We start from the raw sequence: 23620 nt of genomic DNA, 5'->3' as shown, positions 1-23620 counted from the left end.
CAAGCATTTTGAGATGAAGAGGGGAGGCTTTGGGATTGGTAAGGATGGATGGACTTTGTATTGCTTCTAGAAATGCATTTCTGGTTTTGTAAAGATTTTTAAGACAAAAGATAGTATTTCTAATTCCTCAAAGAAGTAGGGGAGCCTGAATGATATTATGGGGCTGACATACTCATCCAACTACATTATCTTCAATTTGCTTCTTTATATCATTATTGGGTAAGATTTCCATTCCAACGAAGATGAAAATCAAAAGATTCCTATGTCCAAGAACTTCAGTGTTTAATGCAGTATGCCTTTGTAAAGAGTATATACAGCGTTCAACAAGAACCTTTGAATGCTCTTCTCTCTTGAGTGTATAATCCAACCTTGGACCAATTCACTTTAGGGGGAAAAGACTCTACTATTGCTTTTATCAGTCACTGAACATCAGAACATCAGCCTTAGCCAATCCATTTCCTGATCATTTGCAGGAAGGCCTGGGAGAAATTCTGGTCATCCATTTCCTCTGGGAGGGGAGTCTGCCCAAGGGGCTGGCTGGCTTATCACTGCAGTATAAACATGGGTGGGAAGAAGACCCCTGAGCAGACAATCAAGGTCCCAGTGAATGGAGTTGTGAATGGCCACTGATCTACAAATCTGGTAGAATCTTTGTAATTTCATCTTGTTAATAGAGTCCTTAAGGCTGGATGCTATATTCCTTCACGTCCTCTTCAATTTGATCATTCCACAGATACCAGTAAGACAACCATTTAAATTGAGAACTCTCTAAAATTTTTTTTTCAAATACGGTAAGTCTTTCCAATTCAAAGGATCCATCATCTGGCTATTGATGAGTAGAATCTTGTATTAATCTCCACAGGGACTCAAACCCGTAAGCCTTTTTTTATGGCTTACTGGTGGATAAAGAGGTGCCCCTTTTGGACAGACAAGAGGTATCCAACCCTTTGTTGGAAAAGATGCAGCCCTTAATACGATCCAGAAAGTTCACTCTTAGGGTTAGCATAAGAAAGCAAAGACCTTCCCTTGTCACAGGCAGTAAGAATGATGTAGTGAAAAGATGTCTCTTGTTTCCCATGAGACACTGCCAGTCCCAGACCTGCTACTCTGTGACCCCAAACACATGCTACTGGAATGGGACTTCCCTGGCACGGAAACAGTGAAGGCTGAGATGACAGGCCCCTTATGGACTGGGAACCCCTGAGATAAACTCCCCCTGAGAGCTGGCACAGTGGGATCGAGAGAACACTGCTTCTCCTTTCATGTCTTGGATCCCCGGCCTATTTGGCTGGCTGCCACACTTAAGCTTGCATTCTACTACCACTAGAGGGAAAATGCAAGTATGGCATTTTCCCTCTAGTGGAGACCAGGGAAAGTATTCTCACTGGTCAAAAAACCAAGCTCTCAAGACACAAAAATGAAAGAAAAACCTCTGGCCTATCCTTCTCCTCTTTATGACAAATGACACAAAAGAGATGATAACAAAACAATGACCATCTCTGGAAGGAAAGGGATCAACAGAAAACAAGGGTACTCGTAACAAAAATCTTTGTACCAGAGTCTCTATATACAAAGAACTGTTCATACAAATATTTTCTCCTGCTAATGTAAATTTGTAAAGGATGAAGAAGGTGAAATTTTCCCTTCCTCTCTCACGTAGGCACAGAGAGCGAGCTAAGAGAGCTTATGTTGGTAAGACTTCTTACCCTTTGCCAGCTTCTGCCAGTTTTCCAGGATCCTGTCTGCAGGCTCCAGAGGGAGTATGCTGTTTCAGCAAGTCCCATCATGAGTCACCAAACTGTAGGGAAGGAAAAATAATTTTCCCTCTCCCCTTTCTAGGTTCTTGGGTGGGATTCCACCCCTGTAATAAAAGAGACTGACAGGAGAAAAACAGTTTAATAACATATATACCCCCTGTAAACACGGGAGAAACCCAGGAAAACTGAGCAACCCTCTGAAATGGCCCAGCTATCACCTTTTTTCCCCCCCACACGAGAAAGGAAAAAGGAAAAAAAGACCAAGTTCAACTTCAAGAGGAAGAACTTCACTTTATATAAATGTTGGTGTTTATAAGTTATCAACATTAAAAAAAAAAAAGGCATAGACTGTAACAGGCAACTGGGTCAGGAGCCCACATAAGGGGTATAAGGAACACAAAAGTGAAGGAAATACTGCAGCGATGCAGAAATAGATATTTTAAAAATTAATTAACATCATCAATAACCATACTTTTACCAAAGAATAGTTAGCATCCCAAAGAAGCACAGACTATTTGGTCAATAGAAAAATCAGTAAAGAAGTATTTTTAAAGTGCACATTCCCTGAAAAATCCATTTTCATTTGTCACACACATATTCACATACAGAGATCATCATTTTTTAAGAAGTCTATAACAATTTACCCGAACTTGAAACAAGCCCCAGGGCCGATTTCTAATAGTTTGTGTATAAAATTACTGATATCGAGAACATTTCAATATAATCTACATTTTTGAGTGCTTTTCAGCCCCTAGAGAACTTTTGGGTAGCCAGTGGAACACCAACAGTATGATGGCCTAATAAGGGATGCGGGGCTTTCTAACATGTTCTAAGTACACTTCTGATTGTTACTTTTTATTGTGGAACTCTCACAGGATTTCTTGTTACAGGACCTCACTAAAAAGGACCCATTATTTAGGTATCAGAGCAATACTTAATGAGTGTTCAGTGACAGGGTTTTCAGATCGATAGATCACATCATAGTGGGTATTAAACTATAATACATATTCATTTGTATTGTATAAGTTAATAAAAAATTTACACACATATCAAACTATAAAATTTGAAGTTTAACATTTGTTATGTATAGCTCTTTGGGTAACCAAAAGTATCAACTTTTTTTTTTTTTGGAAAATGCTATTATGCTTTAAAAAAATAATCCATACTTTTAAACTTTTTTTTTTTTTTAATGACATGGCACAACTTATTTTACAAAACAGGAAATAAAGTAGAGAAGGTTTCAATTAAAGAAATGTGAAGGAGGTGTGGATAGAGTAGGATCCCACATCTCCTCAGCCCGTGTGCTGGCCTGCTTGCAGAATAACCCTGAAACAGTATTCCTTTACACCAATCGTGGCAGAAAGAAAAGCAGCATGAGCCAAGGTCTGCATTAATAGCTGTATTAGCCAATGACCAAAACCAGAGAGTCAACGAACCATAAAAGTTGTAACTGTTTAATAGTAACTTGATTGGTCAGCATTAGCAGTCAGGTGTAATTTCAAAAGTATATTTCAAAGCACTGGGTGAAGGGCCTTCTTTTAAGGCACATGAAGGAGCTACAGGCGATACTGGGTAATAGCACCAAAGAAAGTCAGATTGAATGAATTTTGTCCTGAACCTTGAATAAGGACTGCAGGTTATTTCTACCAGAAATCTACAGAAATGAGGAAATCCAATTATTTCACATCAACTGCACCAACATTTGTATAGCACCCTCCAGAGAACGAGTTCTTTGACCCCTAAAAAAGTGTGACCTGCATCTAAGCTCCCCATTTTTAAGGGCCTTTACCACCTTACAGTGAATCACACCGAAGGTGGACAGAGCAAATTCATAAAAGGAGAGAACTTCTGTCTCCAATCCTAGTAAAATGCTTAGTGGGAGAGAGGTTGAAATATCTCTAGTTAAGAATCTCTAGTTAAAAGCCTGTGGACTTTTTTGGGTGCTGTTTGCAGATCTAACTTTTCTATGCTTTTTCTGGTACCTGAGGGCATCTGATACACATCAGGAAAGGAAAACATCTTATAAAAAGCAAAACAACAGCCATCCTATCTTCTCACTCAAAAGAAAAAGATGATGCTCACAATCTGAAGATATCCCTGAGTTGTGAATCTGCTCCTCCTTATCTAAGGTCACGCTCCACACAATCCAGATTGTTCCAACAATCAGTGTTTGGCCCGTGCCTCCCACAGCAGTGGTTCTCAAGGTTTTTTGTTTTTGTTTTGTTTTGTTTTTTAACTGCAATTCACAATAGGAAATAACGTTTTGTATTACGACTCAGTACACACAGTATATAAACTATTTAGTAAACATCTCAGGAAACAGTATTTAACCTTGTTACATGCAATGTTCTCTTATTTTCATTTCTATTCCACTTTTAAAATATGCTGGCCTTGAGCTGTGAAATTGGTTTTATGGCCCCAGTAATGGGTTAAGACCTACAGTTTAAAAAACACTGTCCTTGAGGATTTTGATTATCTTGAGAAAAGGTAAAAAGCAATGGCTTTGGAACCCAAACAAATTTCTCTCAATTGTGTTGGCAGGAACAGGAAAACATCCAGTTCCAAACGACTACTTCTATCTGCAGTGTATTTGGCACCCAGTTTCAACTCCTATGGGCAAACTAGCCTAGCATCTCCTGTCCCAACCTTTTTAATACAGGGGACTTGGCCTGGCCTGAAGGATCACTTAACACTGGCAAGTGATGACTGAAAATTCAGAAAATACAGCACTATTTTTTTTTTTTTATCAGACAGGAATAAAATACTATGATATTTCTAAGAGATAAGCTAGATGCACATATATTCACTGGGAAAATTTACTGTTATTACCATCATAAAAAAAACAAGATAATTATGATGGTAATAATATAAGAAGAAATTCTTATTTATTTGGAGGCCACAGGATAGTTTTGTCATGGGTTAGGATTGTGGAGGAGGGTGGATCAGGGAAGGACTGCCTACAGCAGCTAATGATTATTTAGGGACCAGAAAATAAGTTGTCTGTATTAAACTGAACCTGGGGAAAATCCCAAGCTTTTGCTAACACTAGGGAAAAAGCAGCCAATACATACACAGTAAGAGGGAAGGCAATGGAGAAGTGCACACGCTCTTGGGTTCAGACAGTGTTTTGTAAATGTGAAGAAATCACAGGCTTCTCATTGTACCAGAAATCAAAGTTGCTATTTCTAATGATCACAGTTTTTCGGAGGAGAGTTGGCAGGGAACAGATACTCTGTGCTGGGCTTTACGCAATCATCACGGGCCAGAATAGATGCTGGGCTAGAAATAAGGGGCTGGGGCTACAGCTAACAACACAGGGAAGGGACACAATACCCGGGATCTCATTCCATAACAGCTACCAACCAACCGTGAGAAGCTTAAAGCTCTCAGCCATTAAATGTTAAACAGAATTCAGGAAACATTATTTTCAAACACAGTAAGATTATGGACTCTGTAATGTTCAAGAAAAAAGAATATAGAATCAAACACATAATTATAAAATGTTATGCTAAAAAGACTCATTATCTAGTTATCTACTGATGTTCCTTATTTAGATAAGACAATCTTCTAAGACAATTGATAAACGACTGCTCTTGGACTTGTAGGTCTTCCAACTATAGAAACAAAGAAAGTGACAGAGGTGTTGATGGGCAGACCACTACTCAAAAATAAGAAAAGATATTTCTAGGTCCTCACTGGTAAGTGAACAACAGGAACCAACAGGCAGGCTGGCTTTGCATAGGTACCAGTTACTACACCTGCTCCCTGTTGCTCTCCAGAGGATACTTGAAAAATCTTTGCTTACTCTTTTAGGCTTTTCCCCTTTACCATGGAACACCCAAGAAGTTAGGGGTCTATATTTTTTTGGAGAATGAAATCATGAAACTGTAGTAGGTAAAGAGGTACTTGGTTAATGGCACTGGATGGAACTCCAGTAAAGCAACATTTCAAATGGGGACAATCTGATGAAAGTTTTCTGGCCACTACTCTTAGTTTTAATTCTAATGTGTGTAAAATTGGAGGAGCTGAGCAATAGAGAAAATGTCGATGTTGCTCTGAACAAAAGTCATCATGGGAGCACGCACTACCATGGGGTATGAAATTTGTCATCTTTTGATTCAATTTATGTTCAGCAAAGAAAAAAACATTATGGGGGAAACTACTGATAATAAACAATGTGTTTTTATAATCAAAGGAAAATCAGTAGTAGGATTCAGTCAGGAAGAAATACAATTACAGTCTGGCATGCTGTTTATTTTAGCTTTTACAACAAAGCAAGGGTTTGAGGACCCTGAGAAGAATTTCACAATGACTGACTATACAGAGTCTCCAATCCCAGAAACAGTTTATAATAATTTCATGGCACATACGACATGCATCAAATACTCTGTATTATTCAATAACTAAGTAAGACACTGCATTATTTTCTTCATGGTTCACAATCGTATATTCATCCCCTTTCACTTGAAAAAGTCCATTAATATTAAAGTACAAGGATCTTGGACAAAAACCAAGAAAAAAAAAACCCATGACCTTATTTTTTACTAATGCGCAGCCCATGATTTTTGTCCTGATGAGCTTTTAAAAGTGACTGTCATTTGAATAACTGTAGAGAAAACACAGCAGCAATTCCCAATCTTCTGCCAACAGACACTTTAGGGTACAGACATTTACTTACAAGAAGGGCTGTCTGTTCTGAAGCTTAACTTGTATCTAAGATGGTGGGAATGACGTTTATTTCATATTATCAGTGAATGGAAAGTTGGTATTGTTAAGGCTTCAGGGATTTTCCATTAAAGTCAGCAATCTGTTAAAAACGTGACCTGGGTAAACCAAGTAGATCCCATGAAGTTGGCTTGAGGAAGTATTTCTAAGGCTTCAAAGTTCTGAAAGGGGCTTTTCCTTTTTGGGTATAACACTCATTTCTTCCAGCCTTTCTTAAGATAAGATGAGGCTTGAAGGGGTATTATTCAATCTGTATTGTATTATATTATATTAAAAAAGGTTGGTTTTCATAGTCATGCTATGGAAGTATAATTCAAACCTATCCTTTATAAAAAAATAAGGAAAATAATACCAAAATATTTATCTGTAAAAAGAACTTCACGTTTCTAAAGAAACCACCACTAAGGTTCTCTTGATACTACTGAGGTTATGTTTGATTTGATCAATTACCTGTCACTGATTCAGGGAGTCTGAAGTAAGCATGATAGAAGTTTAAAATACAAATGAGAAACATTAAACTTAGCTCCAGGAGGGGTGCACAATATGGGTAATTTCTCCATATTGCAGAGTACCACTTGGAGCAAATATTTAAGATTCATAAAAGAAATGTTTCCTTTATAAAGTAATTAGAATTTTAACCAGATGCATGATTCAAGTTAGAAAACCAAATGGATCCCCAATGAGTTGAAATATTTTAATCACATAATTGTTTTACCTGATTGCAACCAATTTTTTGGTTTTTTTTTTTTTTTCTTTAGTACTTGAAATTACTTTTGTACTATACTTCCCAAACTGGTTTTGGAAGGTACAAGGTTGAAACTCTAATGATTTATTGCTGTGTCTCTTCAGGCAGTATTCTCCATCAGAATCTCGGGGAAGGTTCTCTTGCTTCTTCTAGTTTTGTGAGGATCCACTGTTGTGGAGAAATAAACCAACATTTGCTTATTTCAAGAACTTGCAATGAAACCCAAAATGTAATGAATGTAAATTTAGAAGTTGGCTTTCTAGTTTGGTTAGGTGTATACTCATGGCCAATAATTAAATTCACCCTGCATAAGACATCATTCACCTCAGTTAAATAGCCCAGAATTTCAGAGACAATGGTACCAGGTTTGATTTAACAATAAGAATGTTTTTCTAAGGTCTTTGGACTTGAATGTTCATCTTCAGAATAAGTAAAATAAACCATCTTGAGAGAGAAGGGTAATTTGGCAGCTGGCTGAATAACCGTGGCATAGCTGAAAACCATCTGTGCAAACTTTCTTCTGACAGATGTCAATTCTGTATCACAAACCTTCATGATTCCATATATAGGATTCTACTGATGGAAGCAGGAATAATTACATGTAATTCTACAGTGGCTAGCAGCATAGCAACCTTCGTGAGTATTTTAGGTATTCTCATGATATAGATCTTTTCTATTTTGAAAGGCTTTGAAATTGCAAAATAAAATGCAAATATAATGCAAAACTCCCTACCAACAATGTCTATTATCACAGGGCCTGTGTGACGTATGAAAGCCCTGGAGGCGATATTAGGGTTATCCCATTATGAGAAGCTTCAACAGAGGAATATGCGCTTCTATTAATGTACGAAGAACTTAGTGGGACTGTCTCTAAGATAAACAGAAAATGAGAACTGAGCCCAGTAGTCTTCTCTGGATGTTTCTGGCACAGCAGGAAGATTAAAAACAAGCCTTCTGGGATAAAATAACATGGTGACAGAGATTAAATGAAAAACGTATTACAGAGAAACTGAGAAAGGTGGTAATGAAAAACAGTTTTGAGGAAACGTTATCTAGTTGCATATACTAAAACTGTAAAAACACAAAAACAAAATTAAAAGCAAAACTTATCTGCCTTAGAAAATAGTCCAACTTATTACATGGCTTTGAAATGAGAAGCTGCTGTTTAAGTAAAAGAGATTCATTATATTTACCCTAGCATCCTCTGGGGTCTTGAAGTTAATTATTTTTCCAAACTCTTTGGCATGAAACACAGACTTCACCCGTTCCTATAAACAGAGTAACTTCATTAAAATGAAAATCCAGTTGTAGACATAGGATTTAAAAAATGCCACAGTTTTATAATTCTGTGCTTAAAGTATCCACCTTACACAAATTATATACTTTAAAAAAGGCAAAAATGAAGAACCAAGAAGAATCAAACACAAATGGAAAAAAAAAAAAAAGACTAAATTCTAACATATCCATTATCATTAAGCTTAAGTTAAAAAGCTTTGAGATTTCACTTGCCAAAGCCATACAGGGTTTATGCAAAGGATGAGGAGGTAAATCAGAGCAGTGTTTTCCCCTCCAAATAGTTTCGCAGATGGTTCTTGGTATCTGGCCATGAAATTAAGATGAGTTCAGTTAAAAAATAAATTAATAGACACGTGTGTTGGATAGGGGTGTGTGTATGTATGTAACTTCTGACCTTTTAAATCAGTCATGTAATAAGAATGTAGCTTAAGCTTAACACCCTCTACTTTTTTTGATTGTCCCCCACTTTTTACACTCCTCTGGTAGTCTGTTCAGTGTTTGTGGGGAGAGCTAAAGGTGGATAGTAAGCATGAGAGCGACAAACAGAAATAACAGGACTAATGAGGAGTAGGGTGATGTTTACCTCTATTAACCATGGGCAGAGCTATAGAGGAAGCAATGCGAGGGTCTCTAGGTAATTCAAACAACCATGTAAATACAGACTCTAGAAGATATCAGATTCTTTTACTTTAAAAAAAAAAAGGGGGGGGTATTTGCTGATAAAAGGTTCAAGAAAAGGTAGAAGGGAAAGAAACCAAGAAGATAAGAAGTTTAGCTTTGGAGAGAGAAAAAGGTATGAAAAAAGCCAGGAAAGCAGCACAGGCTAGAGCAGAAGGTAATAGCCCCTATCCATTATTTTGCATAAGGCCACAGGGCCTTTCATTTTCTGAGTGAATCAGAGAAATTCTCAATGTGTTAAGATGGTCTAAGATCCTCAAGAACAAATAGCCAGTCTACTCAGCAGCTGCCTGTGTGTTTGCAGTGAGTGTTAAGACTAGAGACATGATCTTTAATGGTTAAACGCAAGACCTTGGGGCAGTTCTGTTCTACAGGCTAACCCACAAAACATCTGTTTCTGCCTGCCTGTGTCTAGTGCCTCTTGCTGCAGCAACAACTTTTTCAATCTCCTTTGGGTAACTATTTCTCACCCTCTCTCACTCCAAATACTTCAGCTAGAGCTGACCCACCCTTCTTGGAAGCCCCATGGCGATCCCCTGACCCTCACCTGGCCATATGGCTCATACCAGCTCTCTGACCAAAGTGACTGGCTCAGGAATGGGCATGTGACCAAAGGTGGCCCAGTGAGACCCAGTGAGAAGCTTTCATGTTGCTGAGCTAGTAGGATATAAACCTGGAACTTCTGCTGGCTGGCTTGACAATGAAGCCAACACTGAAGAAAGTAGAACCTAGAAGTGGGGGTGGCGAAGAAGGAGAGAATGAAGGAGGAGAGGAAGGGAGAGAGAGTAACTGCTAACGACACCATTGGAGCATATCTAAACTAGCGGATATAGACTTAAGACTTTCAGTTACAGGAGCCAATTAAAGCCCTCAAAATCAAAATCAAAAAATAAAGAAGAACAAGACTTAACTTGGGTTGTATCATTTACAATATTTCCTACTAATACAGCCAGTGCCAAAGTGCCCCTACACAAAGGTATCTGGTCAAATACCTTGAGGCCAAATACCTTATATTTCTTTATATCGCTTACAATACCTCGTGCAATCTTTAAAACTTACAATAGATACTGAGAATCTGTTGATTTGCCAAATGACTAGCAATTCATATCTACATCCAAGTACCAGGCACCATGCTAGTAATCAATGCAGAGTGAGAAATGGTCTCTGCCTTCAATATTATAATGGAATTGGGAAGTTAGTATCTATAAAAAGAAAAAGAAGTTCCAGTAACTGTCTTAGAGAGGTAACTTTTCAAGTGTCGTTTCTTAAGATTTTCAGGGAAAAGCATTTTGTATGGAACTGCTAGGGATTCTGAGGTATACAAATGATTTTCTCATTTTTGTGTCGTGGACAGCAGTGAGAAATTGGGGGTTCTAGAAAGTGAAGACCCAGGAACATTGTTGTCAATGCAATAGCACATAAAGTCGCGTATTTTTTCTTGGCCTAACTTGCTTTTCTTCAAGCCTGAATAAGACAGGAGGTGTAAAGGAAAACCACAGTAAGATAAAGCAATGTCTATGAAAGAGATGGGAAAATTATAAAGAGCACCATTTCAATGCGTTATTTTCAGTTCCAAGTTTTCAAAAAAATCTATTCAACATACCTTTGCTTCAATGCGTAATCTCCTCCCGTGAACAATGAATGGCTCTTTGGTAAACTCATCAAAACTGTACTGCCACTCACATGTAAGCTGTCCAAATGTTCCTTTTGTTACAAACAATACACCACTGGGGAAAAAAAAAAGAATCCACTGTAGAAGTAAAAGCACATATGTCCAATAATATAATAGCAAGATATACATTCACTGCAAGTGCACATAAAACATTAACCAAAAGAGACTATATTCTGAGTCATAAAAAACCTTAAGGAATATAGAAGAACTGAAATCACACGAAGTATATCCTCTGATCATAATGAAATTAAACGAGAAACTAGGAACAGAAGAGTATTTCTAAATGCTAGGAAATTAGCATACTATTATATAATCCATGGGTCAAACAATCTCAGAAGAAATTAGAAAATATCTTGAAGTGAATGAGAATGAAAATGTAACACAAAATAGCAAAATCTGTGGGATGTAACTAAAGCAATGCTTAGTGGGAAATTTATAGCACAACGTACTTACATTAGAAAAAATGAATGTACTTCTAGAATATTTAAGGCACTTTATACACAATAGAAAAAAATTGACAGAACCTATTATTAGCTAATATCTTGGAGAACTTTCATGTAATTAAGGCTTTAGAATGTTTTTATTACCAAGGCTCCATGCAATAGGCTTACCAACCTACCTTAAAAAAGGCTTTTTAAAATTAATTCATGCTTTCCCATCTTGAGAAGAAAAAAAATCAAATGAAAAATGCATTCTATTATACTTCTACTTAATCCTTCCTTCAAAGGCCTTTACTTTCCCAGTTCTTCTTTCTGGTTGAAGCATCAATTCTAGGTGCAACCAGATTTTTTTTTTTTTTTTTTTAAGTAATACATACTTTAAGTTAGGGATTGCGTTAAAGAGCTGGCTCCTGGCTGGAACAAGCTAATCAGGACTTACATCTCTCACTTCAATCTTTTTTTTTTTTTTTTTTTTTAAAGATTTTATTTATTTATTTGATAGAGAGGGAGAGAGCAAGAGCAGGAACACAAGCAGAGGAGAGTGGGAGAGGGAGAGGGAGAAGGCTTCCCGCCGAGCAAGGAGCCCGATGCGGGGCTTGATCCCAGGACCCCGGGATCATGACCTGAGCTGAAGGCAGACACTTAACGACTGAGCCACCCAGGTGCCCCTCTCTTCAATCTTCTGTCTCTGATCCCCTCTTTCACCAATCCTGGATTACAGGGACTGTTCGAACAAACCTACTGGTGCTCCCGCACATCTTCGACCACGTAAAAAATCTAAGATAGGCTAATTTTGTAGCAGGCACCTGGTACTCTCCCCGTTCCCCCACTCAAAGACCCTTTAATCCTCAAATCTGAAACTTGGAAAGAAAGGAAATGCTAAGTATGAATACCACCTTTCAGTCAACTACAAGTCACTTCCCTTACTTTATCAAGGTTTATAGGACTTCCTTTAAAGAGGTCTACTGTGTTGAGGTCAGTTTTTAAATGTTGCAAACTGAATTGTAAACTATTAAATTTTGCAACTGACTCTTGTTTAACTCTGATGAGTCACACTTCACGTAGTCAATGGGAGAGAGGGTTAATAAAAACATGACTGAAAATCGCTATGAACAGAAAGGGCTGCTGAAGGACTGCCCCACTTATAAAAGCTTATTAACAACTTAAATGTAAAATATAGTACATACTTCTAAATGAACGCTAAGCAGTTCTTTACAAATTAAGAAAGATATCCATATGCTGATATCGACATAGATCTAAAGCAAAAAATTAAAGCAAAGTACAGAATGATACATGTAACAGATTTCCATTTACGTTAAGATATACATGCATGATGCTTGTATACTTACAGAATATTTCAAGAAGGAAACAAGTAAAAGTGGTTGCCTCTGGGGCAGGGAAAAGAGGGACTGGTATCTGGGATGGAATGAAGACTAACTTTACATGTGTATCTTCTAATACTGTGCGAATTTTCTATTCTGTGTTACTTTTTAAATAAAAAAATTACATAGTGTTGTAAATTTTAGACTCAGAAATGATTAGGATGAAAAACATTAGAAATGACTGCTAAGTTCAACAGTGAGCTTGAACTAACAAGATGTTACTATAACTTCACCTTTTCGATAGTGAACAAAACCACATAGGCTTATTTACCACTCCTTTCTATTCAGCCACAACCTCTGTCCTTCAGGCAAATTTTTCACTCTGTGCCATCCATCCAGAAATCCCCATTTTAATACTGCACCAGCTCATTCTTTTTCTCAGCTTAACAAGGACTCCTGCAAAAACTAGCCCCTCTGAGGCTGTGTATTTTTACATGTACTTCTGTCTATAGTCTACTTGAGGATTTGGCTGTAGCTGGGAGTACCCATCTAAGAACTGATCTGTCTACAATGGTGTATGTACTTACATGAGTGAATTTCCTGCATGCTAATGAATAGGTATCACCAGATTATTTCTGGGGTAATCTGAAATTGTGTACTTTTTCAGAAGGGGAAGAAATGGTAGTGTGAGGATAGTTTTATGGGAATTTCTGTATTATTCATATTGGTTGAAAAAATACTAAGTTATTTATATTTGTGCATGGCTCAATGCATTTATCTGTATGCACGCACAAAGCTAAATATGAGTTTATGTAAGGTTTTTGGTACAAAGCTTGTAGAGCAAAAGGACCAGAGTTAGCAGGAATCAGTGTGACTATCTGCAACAAATGATGAATGTCAACTGCTTCTCTTCATGAGTGGCTTCTCAGTTAACCTCTCATTAAATTACATTCGAGAAAGAAAGTTACCTTTTAGTTATCATTAACATATCTGTTTTATTGATCATGACATGGGTAAAATACTTGTATTTTGCAAATCTCCCATTTTCCATGACCTAAAAAAGGTGAGAGAGAGAGAATTTCATTATTATTTCTATTCTAATGCAAGTAATGCACTGCGATCCTCTAGAAGCCATTTCTCAGTGGGGGCAAGTTATTAACATACTTATACAGTAAATATATCATCATAAAATTGAATATTCACAAGATTATTGCTGCTTCCTTTTTAAAAGCACCTTTTTGCACTGCTTTATTCAAGATGACTCAATTGCAGCTATGCCAATCATTAATGCTGGATTTTTAGAAGATATTGTTATTACCTACAAAATTTAAATTGAACATTAAAGTTACTATTAAATTAGCACATTCATTTTATCCTAGAAAACATAATCATACTTGATCACATCTGTACAAAAACATATGCTAACACATATTTACATGTATGTATCACATAAATTCATATTAGTCCCATCTTGCATCTTCCCTGGAATTTTCATAGCTGCCTTACAAACATGCTTTTCTTTGCCAATCTTATAACTCATTCAAAAATAAGGAGCAGAGTGTTTCTGGACAAACATGGAACTCCAGGACCTAACTAGCTTATGCAACAACCTTTATTTTCAAGACTGATGAAACATGGTCTATCCATGACATTGTCAACAATTCTTTTTCCCCGAAAATATAAAAAAAACATATATATATAAACAAATTACACTTATCATTTTTAATTCTGTTCTAAATACTATTTGCTCTGAGGATGGAGTTACTTTGGTTATTTAAAATATGTAGTAGGCTAGGGCGCCTGGGTGGCTCAGTTGGTTAAGCGACTGCCTTCGGCTCAGGTCATGATCCTGGAGTCCCGGGATTGAGTCCCGCATCGGGCTCCCTGCTCGGCAGGGAGTCTGCTTCTCCCTCTGACCCTCCTCCCTCTCATGCTCTCTGTCTCTCATTCTCTCTCTCTCAAATAAATAAATAAAATCTTTAAAAAAAAAAAAAAAAGGCGGAATGTCTTTAAAAAAAAAATAAAAAATAAAACATGTAGTAGGCTAGAATACTATTTTTTAAAGGCAAACAATGTAATTGTGACTAAGATCCCTCAATAGGAAGTATGTTAAAAATTTAGCCAAAATGTTAAATCTCCTCAAGAAATTCCAAAAGAGATATAAAGATTTTAGAAAACTGTGTTCCATGAGGCTATATCCAAAAACTAAAAATATTTAGCTTAGAAGAAAGCTAACAAGTGACTTCATAATAATCTTAGTAGAAAAAGCTATCATAGTCGTCTTCATTTTATGGGAGACGAAGTTAAAAAAAAAAAAAAAAAAGCAGTGACTACAACGGCAGGATGAGGCATACAGATTAACTCCATGGAAGAATTTTTTAACTTCAAAGATGATAATATTGAAAAAAAGAGTATCTTTACTATTTGCTGTAGTAGGTAAGGCAAGTAAACACAAATTCCTTGAGTAACAAAAAAGGGATATAAGCACAGATTCAAAAGAAATAAGAATTATTAGATAACAAATTATGCAAATAAATTTGAAAAACTAGGTGAAGTGGGCCATGCTTTAAGAAAATATAAATTATTAAGAGAAAGAAGTATCAAAATTGCAGAGGAAAAGTAGAAATTTTTTGCAGATGATAGTATTGTCTGGAAAACCCAAGTACATAAACCCAGTAACTTTATAAACATACTATCAAACTGAAAAGTGGAAGGAAAAATTGTTTACAAGAGTAATAAAAAAGATAAATACTTACGCACAGTTTAACAACATGCAGAATTTATGTGATATGCTATTTTATTGAGGGGAATAATGGAAAATTTAAAATGGAAATCCCTATCATATTACTAGATAGAAAAATTCATTACAATGATGGTGTTATTCCCTCTCCCCAGCCCCAATTTTTACACCCCCCCCCATATGATCCCAAGATGGCGTGTGTTAGTTTGTTTTGGGGGCAAGAGACGGAAGTGTTTTGACAAAATTATACTAAATTTATTAGAAAAAAAGGCAATAATATCCAATAAATTTTTTTTTTAAGATTTTTATTTATTTAACAGAGAGAGAGCACAAGCAGGCAGAGCGGCAGACAGAGGGAGAGGGAGAAGCAGGCTCTCCGCCGAGCAGAGAGCCCGATGCAGGGCTCGATCCCAGCACCCCGGGATCATGACCTGAGCCAAAGGCAGCCTCTTAACCGACTGAGCCACCCAGGCGCCCCCCAATAAATTTTAAAAGATGAATGAAAAGAGAACTATCCTAGCAGACAGTAACACAAGTTACAAGCTTGTAACTTGTAACTGTTCCAACTGGAGTGGAACAGTTTGGTGCTACTTGAAGTTATATATAGACGTATCAGTAGCAACAATACAGAGTCCAGAAATAAATGCACACTAGGACTTTATAAAATCCTATATATCCAAAAATAGGAATATATAAAATCAAGACTGCATTTTAAATTACGGGGGAAAAGCATGTTTTAGTAAGGGGTGTTTCAGGCAACTTGTTGGCTAAAGCCGGGTCCCTACTTCTCTCTATACCAAATTAATTCCACATGGATCACTGATTTAAGCATACAAAATGAAACTAAAGAATTACTAGAAAAAGTAACATTTTAAAAAATAATCTTTAAGTGAGAAAGCCTTACATATAAAACACAAAGCTGATAAAACAATGTAAAAAAAAAATTAAGTACATGGAAATTAAACACTATGTAGTGGCAAAACAGTAAGCAAATAAATAGATACAAAGTAAATAACAACATAAAAATCACAGAATTGGGAAAATATCTGCCAATACAGCGATATGGAGCTAATTTCATAACACAGAGGAATATGAATAAATCAACAGAAAACTGAGTAAACCAAGAGGAAAATGTGTCACAAGTTTATGAACAGATAGTTCAGCAAAACACAAAATCTGACCAATAAACATATGAGAAAATGTTCAACTTAACTCAAAATCAAGAAAATGCAGATCAACTAAAAGTACTCATTAAGTCAAGAATTCGACTGCTAAGATTTTATCTTATGCAAAAGTATGCCAAGATACATATATACACAGAAATCTTCACAGTAATACTATGTTAAAATAAAAATATATAAATGTTCATTAAAGGGGGCTGTTTAAATTAATTATAGCACAGTCATACAATGGGACATTACGCGGTCATGAAAAAAAAGGGCAGATGTGCATGCTGATATCAAAGATGTGCAGATACATTCAGTGAAAAGAAATTAAATTACTGGGAATGAATGGCGTGGGGACTAGAAACACATCCATGTATACTTCCTTATACATCCACAGAAGTATCTGGGAGGATTGGTGGTAACACACTAACAGCACTTACCTCTGGGCTTGAAAAGGATAATAGTGGGGGCAGAAGTGGTTTCATTTTTAATTTTACAAACTTTTGTTTGTTATTTTTGGTGTTTGAAAACAAATTAGCTTAAAAGTATTTATTTTCTTTTGTTCTATATAACCAAGTTGAAAAAATCAAGAGTACAAATGTTGATCTCCTCAAGAACATCACTACTACCAGGAGTCAAGAGTCCACATGCCCCATTAATAGACCACAGTCTTCAAATAGCTTAAAAGCTATGGTTTACCTCTAAATACCTAGCTTCTATTTCAATACTGTTTTAAATTTGGGCATTACAGATGACCCTGCTTCTCATCATTTTTCACTTTTCAGATCCAACTTAAAGAAAATCTAACCTCTTCATATAAGCAATTAAACCAATGTCAATAGTCTCAATAGTACCAATAGAAATAAAAGCTAAAAATCTCAAAAAAAAAAAAAAAAGTCATTCACACAATGTTTTTTGGAGTTCACCAAAAACCTTAAATGCAACACTTGAAAGATGACTGGGACATTATGGTCATAGTAGTCTACTTTGAAACATACAATGAACTGTATTGTTATCAGAATGGATGTATTTGAATAAATATCAAAGATAACTCCTTATAGAGCAAAATTTTGCTGGTCAGTCTCCATTACAAACAGGTACATAGGGAATAAGAATAGCACTACACGCAGAAGCTAAAACTCTGGAACTAAGTCCCAAAGAAACATGGGAGCGAATGAGAGACAATCTGATGGTTTATCAACCATCATCTGCCATCATGCTGTAAAGTCTACAAATGTCAAGACTTTGACAATTTCCTATTTGTCTTTATAAGTTCCTATTATATATGAAGATTTATACTTTTCAAAACATTATAAATTATTTTAGAAAAAAAACTCCAGAATTTTAGACCTGAAGGAAAGTTATTATTCATCTAAGCATGAGCACATAACACATGAAGCAATGGAGGATCAGGTAAAGTGTCTTATCCACCTAATCTTCACAACCCTGGTAATTAGGTAACAGTTGAGTGACTTGCTTGGGGTCATACTGTTAGTTGCAAAACTGGGCTCAGAAAAGTGGTTTCTTCAACTTCTACTTCCAGTGCTTTTCACTATACCATGATGTTTCCTCTTATGGCGTCAGTCACACGTTTCCCACAGGACCTCAAAAATGTCTTCAATATCCCTGGATGCTGGTTGCTGCTGAGGCAGGCTGCTAAAGCAGCGCAGGAAGGCTGATTTTTTTTAGGTTAACAGGGTCCAAATAGTTCAGTATTAATATCCTATCTTCCTCCCTCTGAAACAGATACTAGGTATCAATGTTTCTATTGAAATAATTTGTGATACGCTTTAAAATAAATGAAGAACTAGCAAAACCAGGGCTAAAAATCACTACGTAGAGCCTTTGCATAAAGACCAAAATTTGGCCAAAATATCAATTAGGTTGAAGTATCAAGTACATTAGTCAGTATGTTAGACACGTTAACTTCATTTAACATGAGGCAGTGTTAAATAAAAAAACAAATTTTTCCTTATTCATTAAAGTATATATGAATTACTTATCACTGAGAACTTTCTTAAACAGAGAAACACAAACAAACAGTTACAGATAATTGTCAGAATTTGTAGACAACAATTAAAATGTATGGTTATTGGTAAAAGGGTTCCTTTTGCATTAGAAAATATGAATATGTAGAACTTAGTTTATCAGATACAAATAAATCCAAACCGAAGTGACTGCAAACTGAGAAACACAGAAAGTAGCAACTTGTAAGACAGTGGCGTCAGGATTACCCTCTAATAATACCCACATTTCCTATCAGATCAGTCCCAAAAAGAACATAAGCTGGAAACTATAGTAATGCAGAGAACACTGCTAACATTTTCAAATCATCTAAATGCTCTGAATTTCCACAATTTCTGGAAAAAAAAAAAGCAAAATATGAAAACACAGATATTAGGAATAAATCACTAACATGGAAGGCTTTAAATCCCAAACAATATAAAGTGCTAATATTCATGGGAAATATATTTAAGGAAACTGGATAATGGATAAGAACACACAGTTCAGCAAAACAAAACAAAATCTGATCAGTATCTGACACTTTTGGAAGACTAGAATCTCATGGAGGCAAGAGGTTTTTTGTTTTGTTTTGGTTTCCAAGATAGCAACATGAAGCATAAGAGGAAAATGAAATTTATCTAGATGACATAAAATAAGGAGTAAGAATGCTATCAGGCAAGAAAATCTGTTGGATAACAAATAGATGGCTTTATAGATTGGCTAATTTGAATAGTCAGGAGATGATGGGAAAAGAGGAAAGGTTTATAAACATGTTATATTAAAAAATTAAGCTTGCTTTTAAAAACAATGAAATTTAGGCAGGTAATTGTAGATTAAAATGGCAAATACCAGCATTTCTCCATTACTTAAGAAATATACAACTTGTTCAAAACAATCTTTAGAGAAAGATGTAATCAGTAAGTATAACTTTCCTAGAGTTATCTGATTAAAGGTTAGGGATAAAACCTTTTTCTGTTTCACTTTAAATATGAGAGATTTGAGGGCTATGGCCCAGGAGAAATAAGGCATTCAACCAAGCTTCATGATAAAATGTAGTAGAAATTCATTACCTCAAAGTTCAATGATTTCATATATATCATAGAATAAACACATTTAACAGTGAAGAAGTGATATTTGGCCTATTCTGTGAGGCAAGTTGGTGTAAAAAAAAAAAAAAATCAAATCTCATTGTCATCAAATCTGATGAGGAATTAGCCCTTACTGAATCCCCCATACCTTTGTCTCCTCCCAAGCTAATGAACTATTTTGATTGTTAACCAAAGGATATGCTACGCTAACAGCTTAGGGCAGGAAAGCAGAGTATAACCATGTGACATAAAAATCAAATCAAGTATTACCTTAAGAGATGTGAACTGTCATCAACTGGTTCAATTAGAAGTCTGAACAAAGGACAGAATTATGCTCAGGACATAATTATGTACACTGATAATAGAAGACCATTAATTAACCTACCTAATACATTCTAGAAGAAGGGCCAGAGGTGGGTCAGAAATAATGTAAGTGGATAGTTTTAAGTCTCTGTAACATATTTCCAGCAGAACCTCTATGCAATATTTACTGATCCATTATGCTAGCCATACTTGAAAACAACAATTTCTTTTAAACATTTTACCATTTCTTCTAATATATTATGAATTTCAGAGCAGTCCAAATTACTGAGGTTTTATTGTTTCAATTGCTCACCAATTAATGTGTGGAAATGGTTGTGGTATTTTTCATGTATTCTATTAATGTTGAAAGGAAAGAAAAAAAGGTAAGATTTATTGCTGCTTTTATCCTGATAAAAAGACAAATGAGGAACATAAAATTTATGTAATAGTGACCAAGAACTAGCATCAGCTGGTATTCACCTGAAATAATGAAAATACAGTGAGTTCTTACTATACATTGTGCTAATAATCATATATATTACCTCACTTGGTTTAATTATTTTAAACCACCAAGGTTACTGTTATTTTGTTAAGTAGTGCAGTTACCTCCATTTTACAGTCTGGAAACTAAGGTCAGACAAGCATAATAGATTATTATAAAGCTAGCAAAAGGAAAAGCTGGAACTGGACTCAGGTTTTACTGGGTTCCAGAATCCAGGCCCTGAGCCACAGGGTATTGTTGCAGCGCACTTCCTATTGTCAAAATGGATTAGTACAGAAGGACTACATACAATCCAGTGCAGCTCACTGGACTAGGGATTCAGATATCGCACAAGCTGTACTGGGTCAGTGCTTCAATGTCATGTAATACCTAGGAATCATTATCTTTTTGGATTACTGGGCATATCTTATGTCTCCTTTGATTCTTACAGTTCCTCTGAGCCTTCTGTGTAGCAGCTAATCAACCAACAGGAAGGAGACTGTGAAGATCTGACATGACAGGGTTGGCCCCTAACACAGCTCTTGACTTATCCTCAAATCATCAGAATAGTAAATGTCATTATAGTTATACTCTCATGAGAGATGAGCAGGAATCTTGACCACTCTCTTCAGGCCTATAATCTTAAGATCTAGAAGGGTGTCCAACACATAATAAGAGTTTAACAAATACTTGTATAGAGAATAAATACATGGCATTAAATTTTCCTTTGAATTCATATAAACTATACTACTAGATCATCTAACAAAAATTCACTTATACATATATAATTATACATTTACTCTTCTGGCAGTTTTGAATTTGAAGTAGTCTGGCAATTTATTCTACTTGACGAGAAGTATTTAGACTCCCATACTTATATGTTCCAACACTGGGGCTTCATTATATCTCTAACTTAACCAACTACCTCAGACCTGAAATGCCGCAAAATGCCTAACATAGGTTTCTCCACATTGCTTCCTATACGGTTCTTTACAGTGGTAATGTTTCACTGAAAATTTGACATTCCAATTCATTAGAGTCATCTTCAGAAGTAACTGGGGTATCAATTTCATTTGATTTTATAACTGAAGACTCTTAACTGACAGAAAAAGTATACACAGTGCTTCCTTTCATAGATGACATTAAAGTTTGTTTTTAGATGAATGAAAGTGGCCTCCAATTCAATTTTGTATGAAAAGGAATAGTTTCATTTGGTGAGAGAACATCCTTTCTTTCATAGGATATCTTGCCAATAAAAAATAGACTGCATAACGTAATAGTAATGTTTTCTAACAACACTACTGTTAGAGCACACACTAAAAAAAGTTTCTAATGAGCTTTACTAAGTTCAATTTATGCTGAAAATCTCTGTGCTGTCCAAAGTAGCCAGGGGAAATCATACAAGGTAGGGCTCTAACACATAAGTAAAGAAATCCCAAGTTACAATTTAGCATCTTTGGCAAAAATAAAGGTTAAAGATCTTCTAAACTAATACTCTGGTAAGAAGAGAGTAAGACTCCAGGTAAACCTACCTGAGTGTAACATTTGAGGATATACTAAATTTTCTGTTTTGATAGTATTTATCCTTCTCTAACATATTTACAAATTTAAGGCATGCAAGGATGACAAACTTTTGAAAAAGATTTAAAAATCGAATTGGTCTCATTCAAGTTACCGGATTAGAAAACAGATTTTTAAAAAATCATTTTATACTTGAGACAAAGAGAAAACTGGAAACTCCACTAAGTGGAACCATCACCTCCAGAAAAAGATGTAATTTCAAAGTCTTATTCAAAAAGTACTGCTATGTAATACTGGAAGGTTCTAAGTGGTGTGAAATACTCTTTGATGCAAAATAAAGTTAGTGGGACTTACTACTAAATGTTGGAAAATATGGGCCTTTGAAAATGATGTACCCAAAAACTCTCCAAGAGATCTCTGCTAAATTCATAAACGAAGTGTGAGACTGCATCCAGGTTGGATGGGTAATCTCCTTTCCCATAGGATCTGCTTTATTTGGGATGCTAAGAGCTTGAACTTCCCTGGATAACAGGATTTGGCTCTCTTCAGTTTTCTCATCCCATTCAGAAGTCTGCTTCTGGAGGGGAAGAATTACAAAATGAAGAGTGAAATCCAAAGAGCCTTTGCCTCCTAGTTCTTGTCCACTTACTCAAAATTTCAGATGAAGCCAGGAAGAGTGTTCGGCACTACTCTGGTGATCTGACTGCCTACGGTAAGCCCTTTCTTCCAGATCAGTTGTAATTCTCCTCCCGAGGTAAAGGGAAAGACCACGTCGGCTGAAGGCAGTTATCTTCCAACTGCCATTTAGGCAGTGTTTGAAGCTAATTATAAACATCTGTAATTTCTGAAAGAAAAGAAATATACAACAAACAAAAACAGCCTCCCTGCTACAACAACTCACATAATCGTAACTATGATATCATGGAAAGAGATGTAAGAGATTCAAAGACAACACAGATAAAAATTTAAAATACCTGAAATGCTTAAGAGTATACTACCCTCATGGGATACCCCAGCTAACAACATTCATACACAGTGAATGACACAAAGATCACACACACACACACACACACACACACTCATTTTAAGAGGCAAAGATTTAAGGGGTGAAAACTTTTTAAATAGATAGAAACATGTTCAACAAAAAACAAGAAAGGAAAGCTGTTACAGCTACAAAAATTATAAAAATTAAGATTCTGCTGGCTTTTATGTATTCCAGAAATAAACACCAGTTTCCTCACAATGGGAATTATTCTATGAATAGATCACTTTTTAAACTTTAGAAGTTAATAATTCTATTTATAAGAACTTACAATAACAAAAATATACAACAGAAACTTATATATTTGGATTATAATCATGTTAAAAAAATTAAAAAGGAAATATAAATGGTGGGGAGACAGGATAATTTTTATTTCTACAGTTTCCTACTTTACTGAGCATGTATTACTTTAACAATGTAAAAAATAATTTTTGAAAATTTTCATATCTCCTATAAAATACTACAATTGTAGACTGAGAATCAATGTTAGCTAATTGAGTCACAAAAGGAATTAGCTTTTTCCATGGAAGTACGGGTCTCTAAATTTTTTAATTCATAGAAATCCCCAGCTCTACATTCAGAAAATCTTTGCAGACATATATGATTAACAGGTTATTGATAAATGATAACTTAGGATAGA

At 35.8% G+C, this 23620-nt stretch overlaps 1 protein-coding gene across 2 annotated transcripts in view; it reads right to left on the bottom strand.

The window, feature by feature from the left end:
* Nucleotides 1–7204: 7204 nt before the first annotated feature.
* VPS13A (vacuolar protein sorting 13 homolog A) overlaps nt 7205–23620 on the bottom strand; it is a 269920-nt gene continuing 253504 nt past the window's right edge. For both annotated transcript variants that reach the window (XM_021689382.1, XM_044920643.1), the window contains 4 exons: nt 13604–13689; nt 10805–10928; nt 8421–8495; nt 7205–7395 (listed from right to left, as the gene is read on the bottom strand). In XM_021689382.1, coding sequence (XP_021545057.1) covers nt 7345–7395; nt 8421–8495; nt 10805–10928; nt 13604–13689 — 336 coding nt within the window. In that variant the 3' untranslated portion in view covers nt 7205–7344. The remainder of the gene's footprint in view (nt 7396–8420; nt 8496–10804; nt 10929–13603; nt 13690–23620) is intronic.

This window comes from Neomonachus schauinslandi, chromosome 13 (genome assembly GCF_002201575.2).
Source record: "Neomonachus schauinslandi chromosome 13, ASM220157v2, whole genome shotgun sequence".
Classification (NCBI taxonomy): domain Eukaryota; kingdom Metazoa; phylum Chordata; class Mammalia; order Carnivora; family Phocidae; genus Neomonachus; species Neomonachus schauinslandi.
The sequence above is the reverse complement of the archived record's forward strand: the minus strand, read 5'-3'. Positions and strand labels throughout refer to the sequence as shown.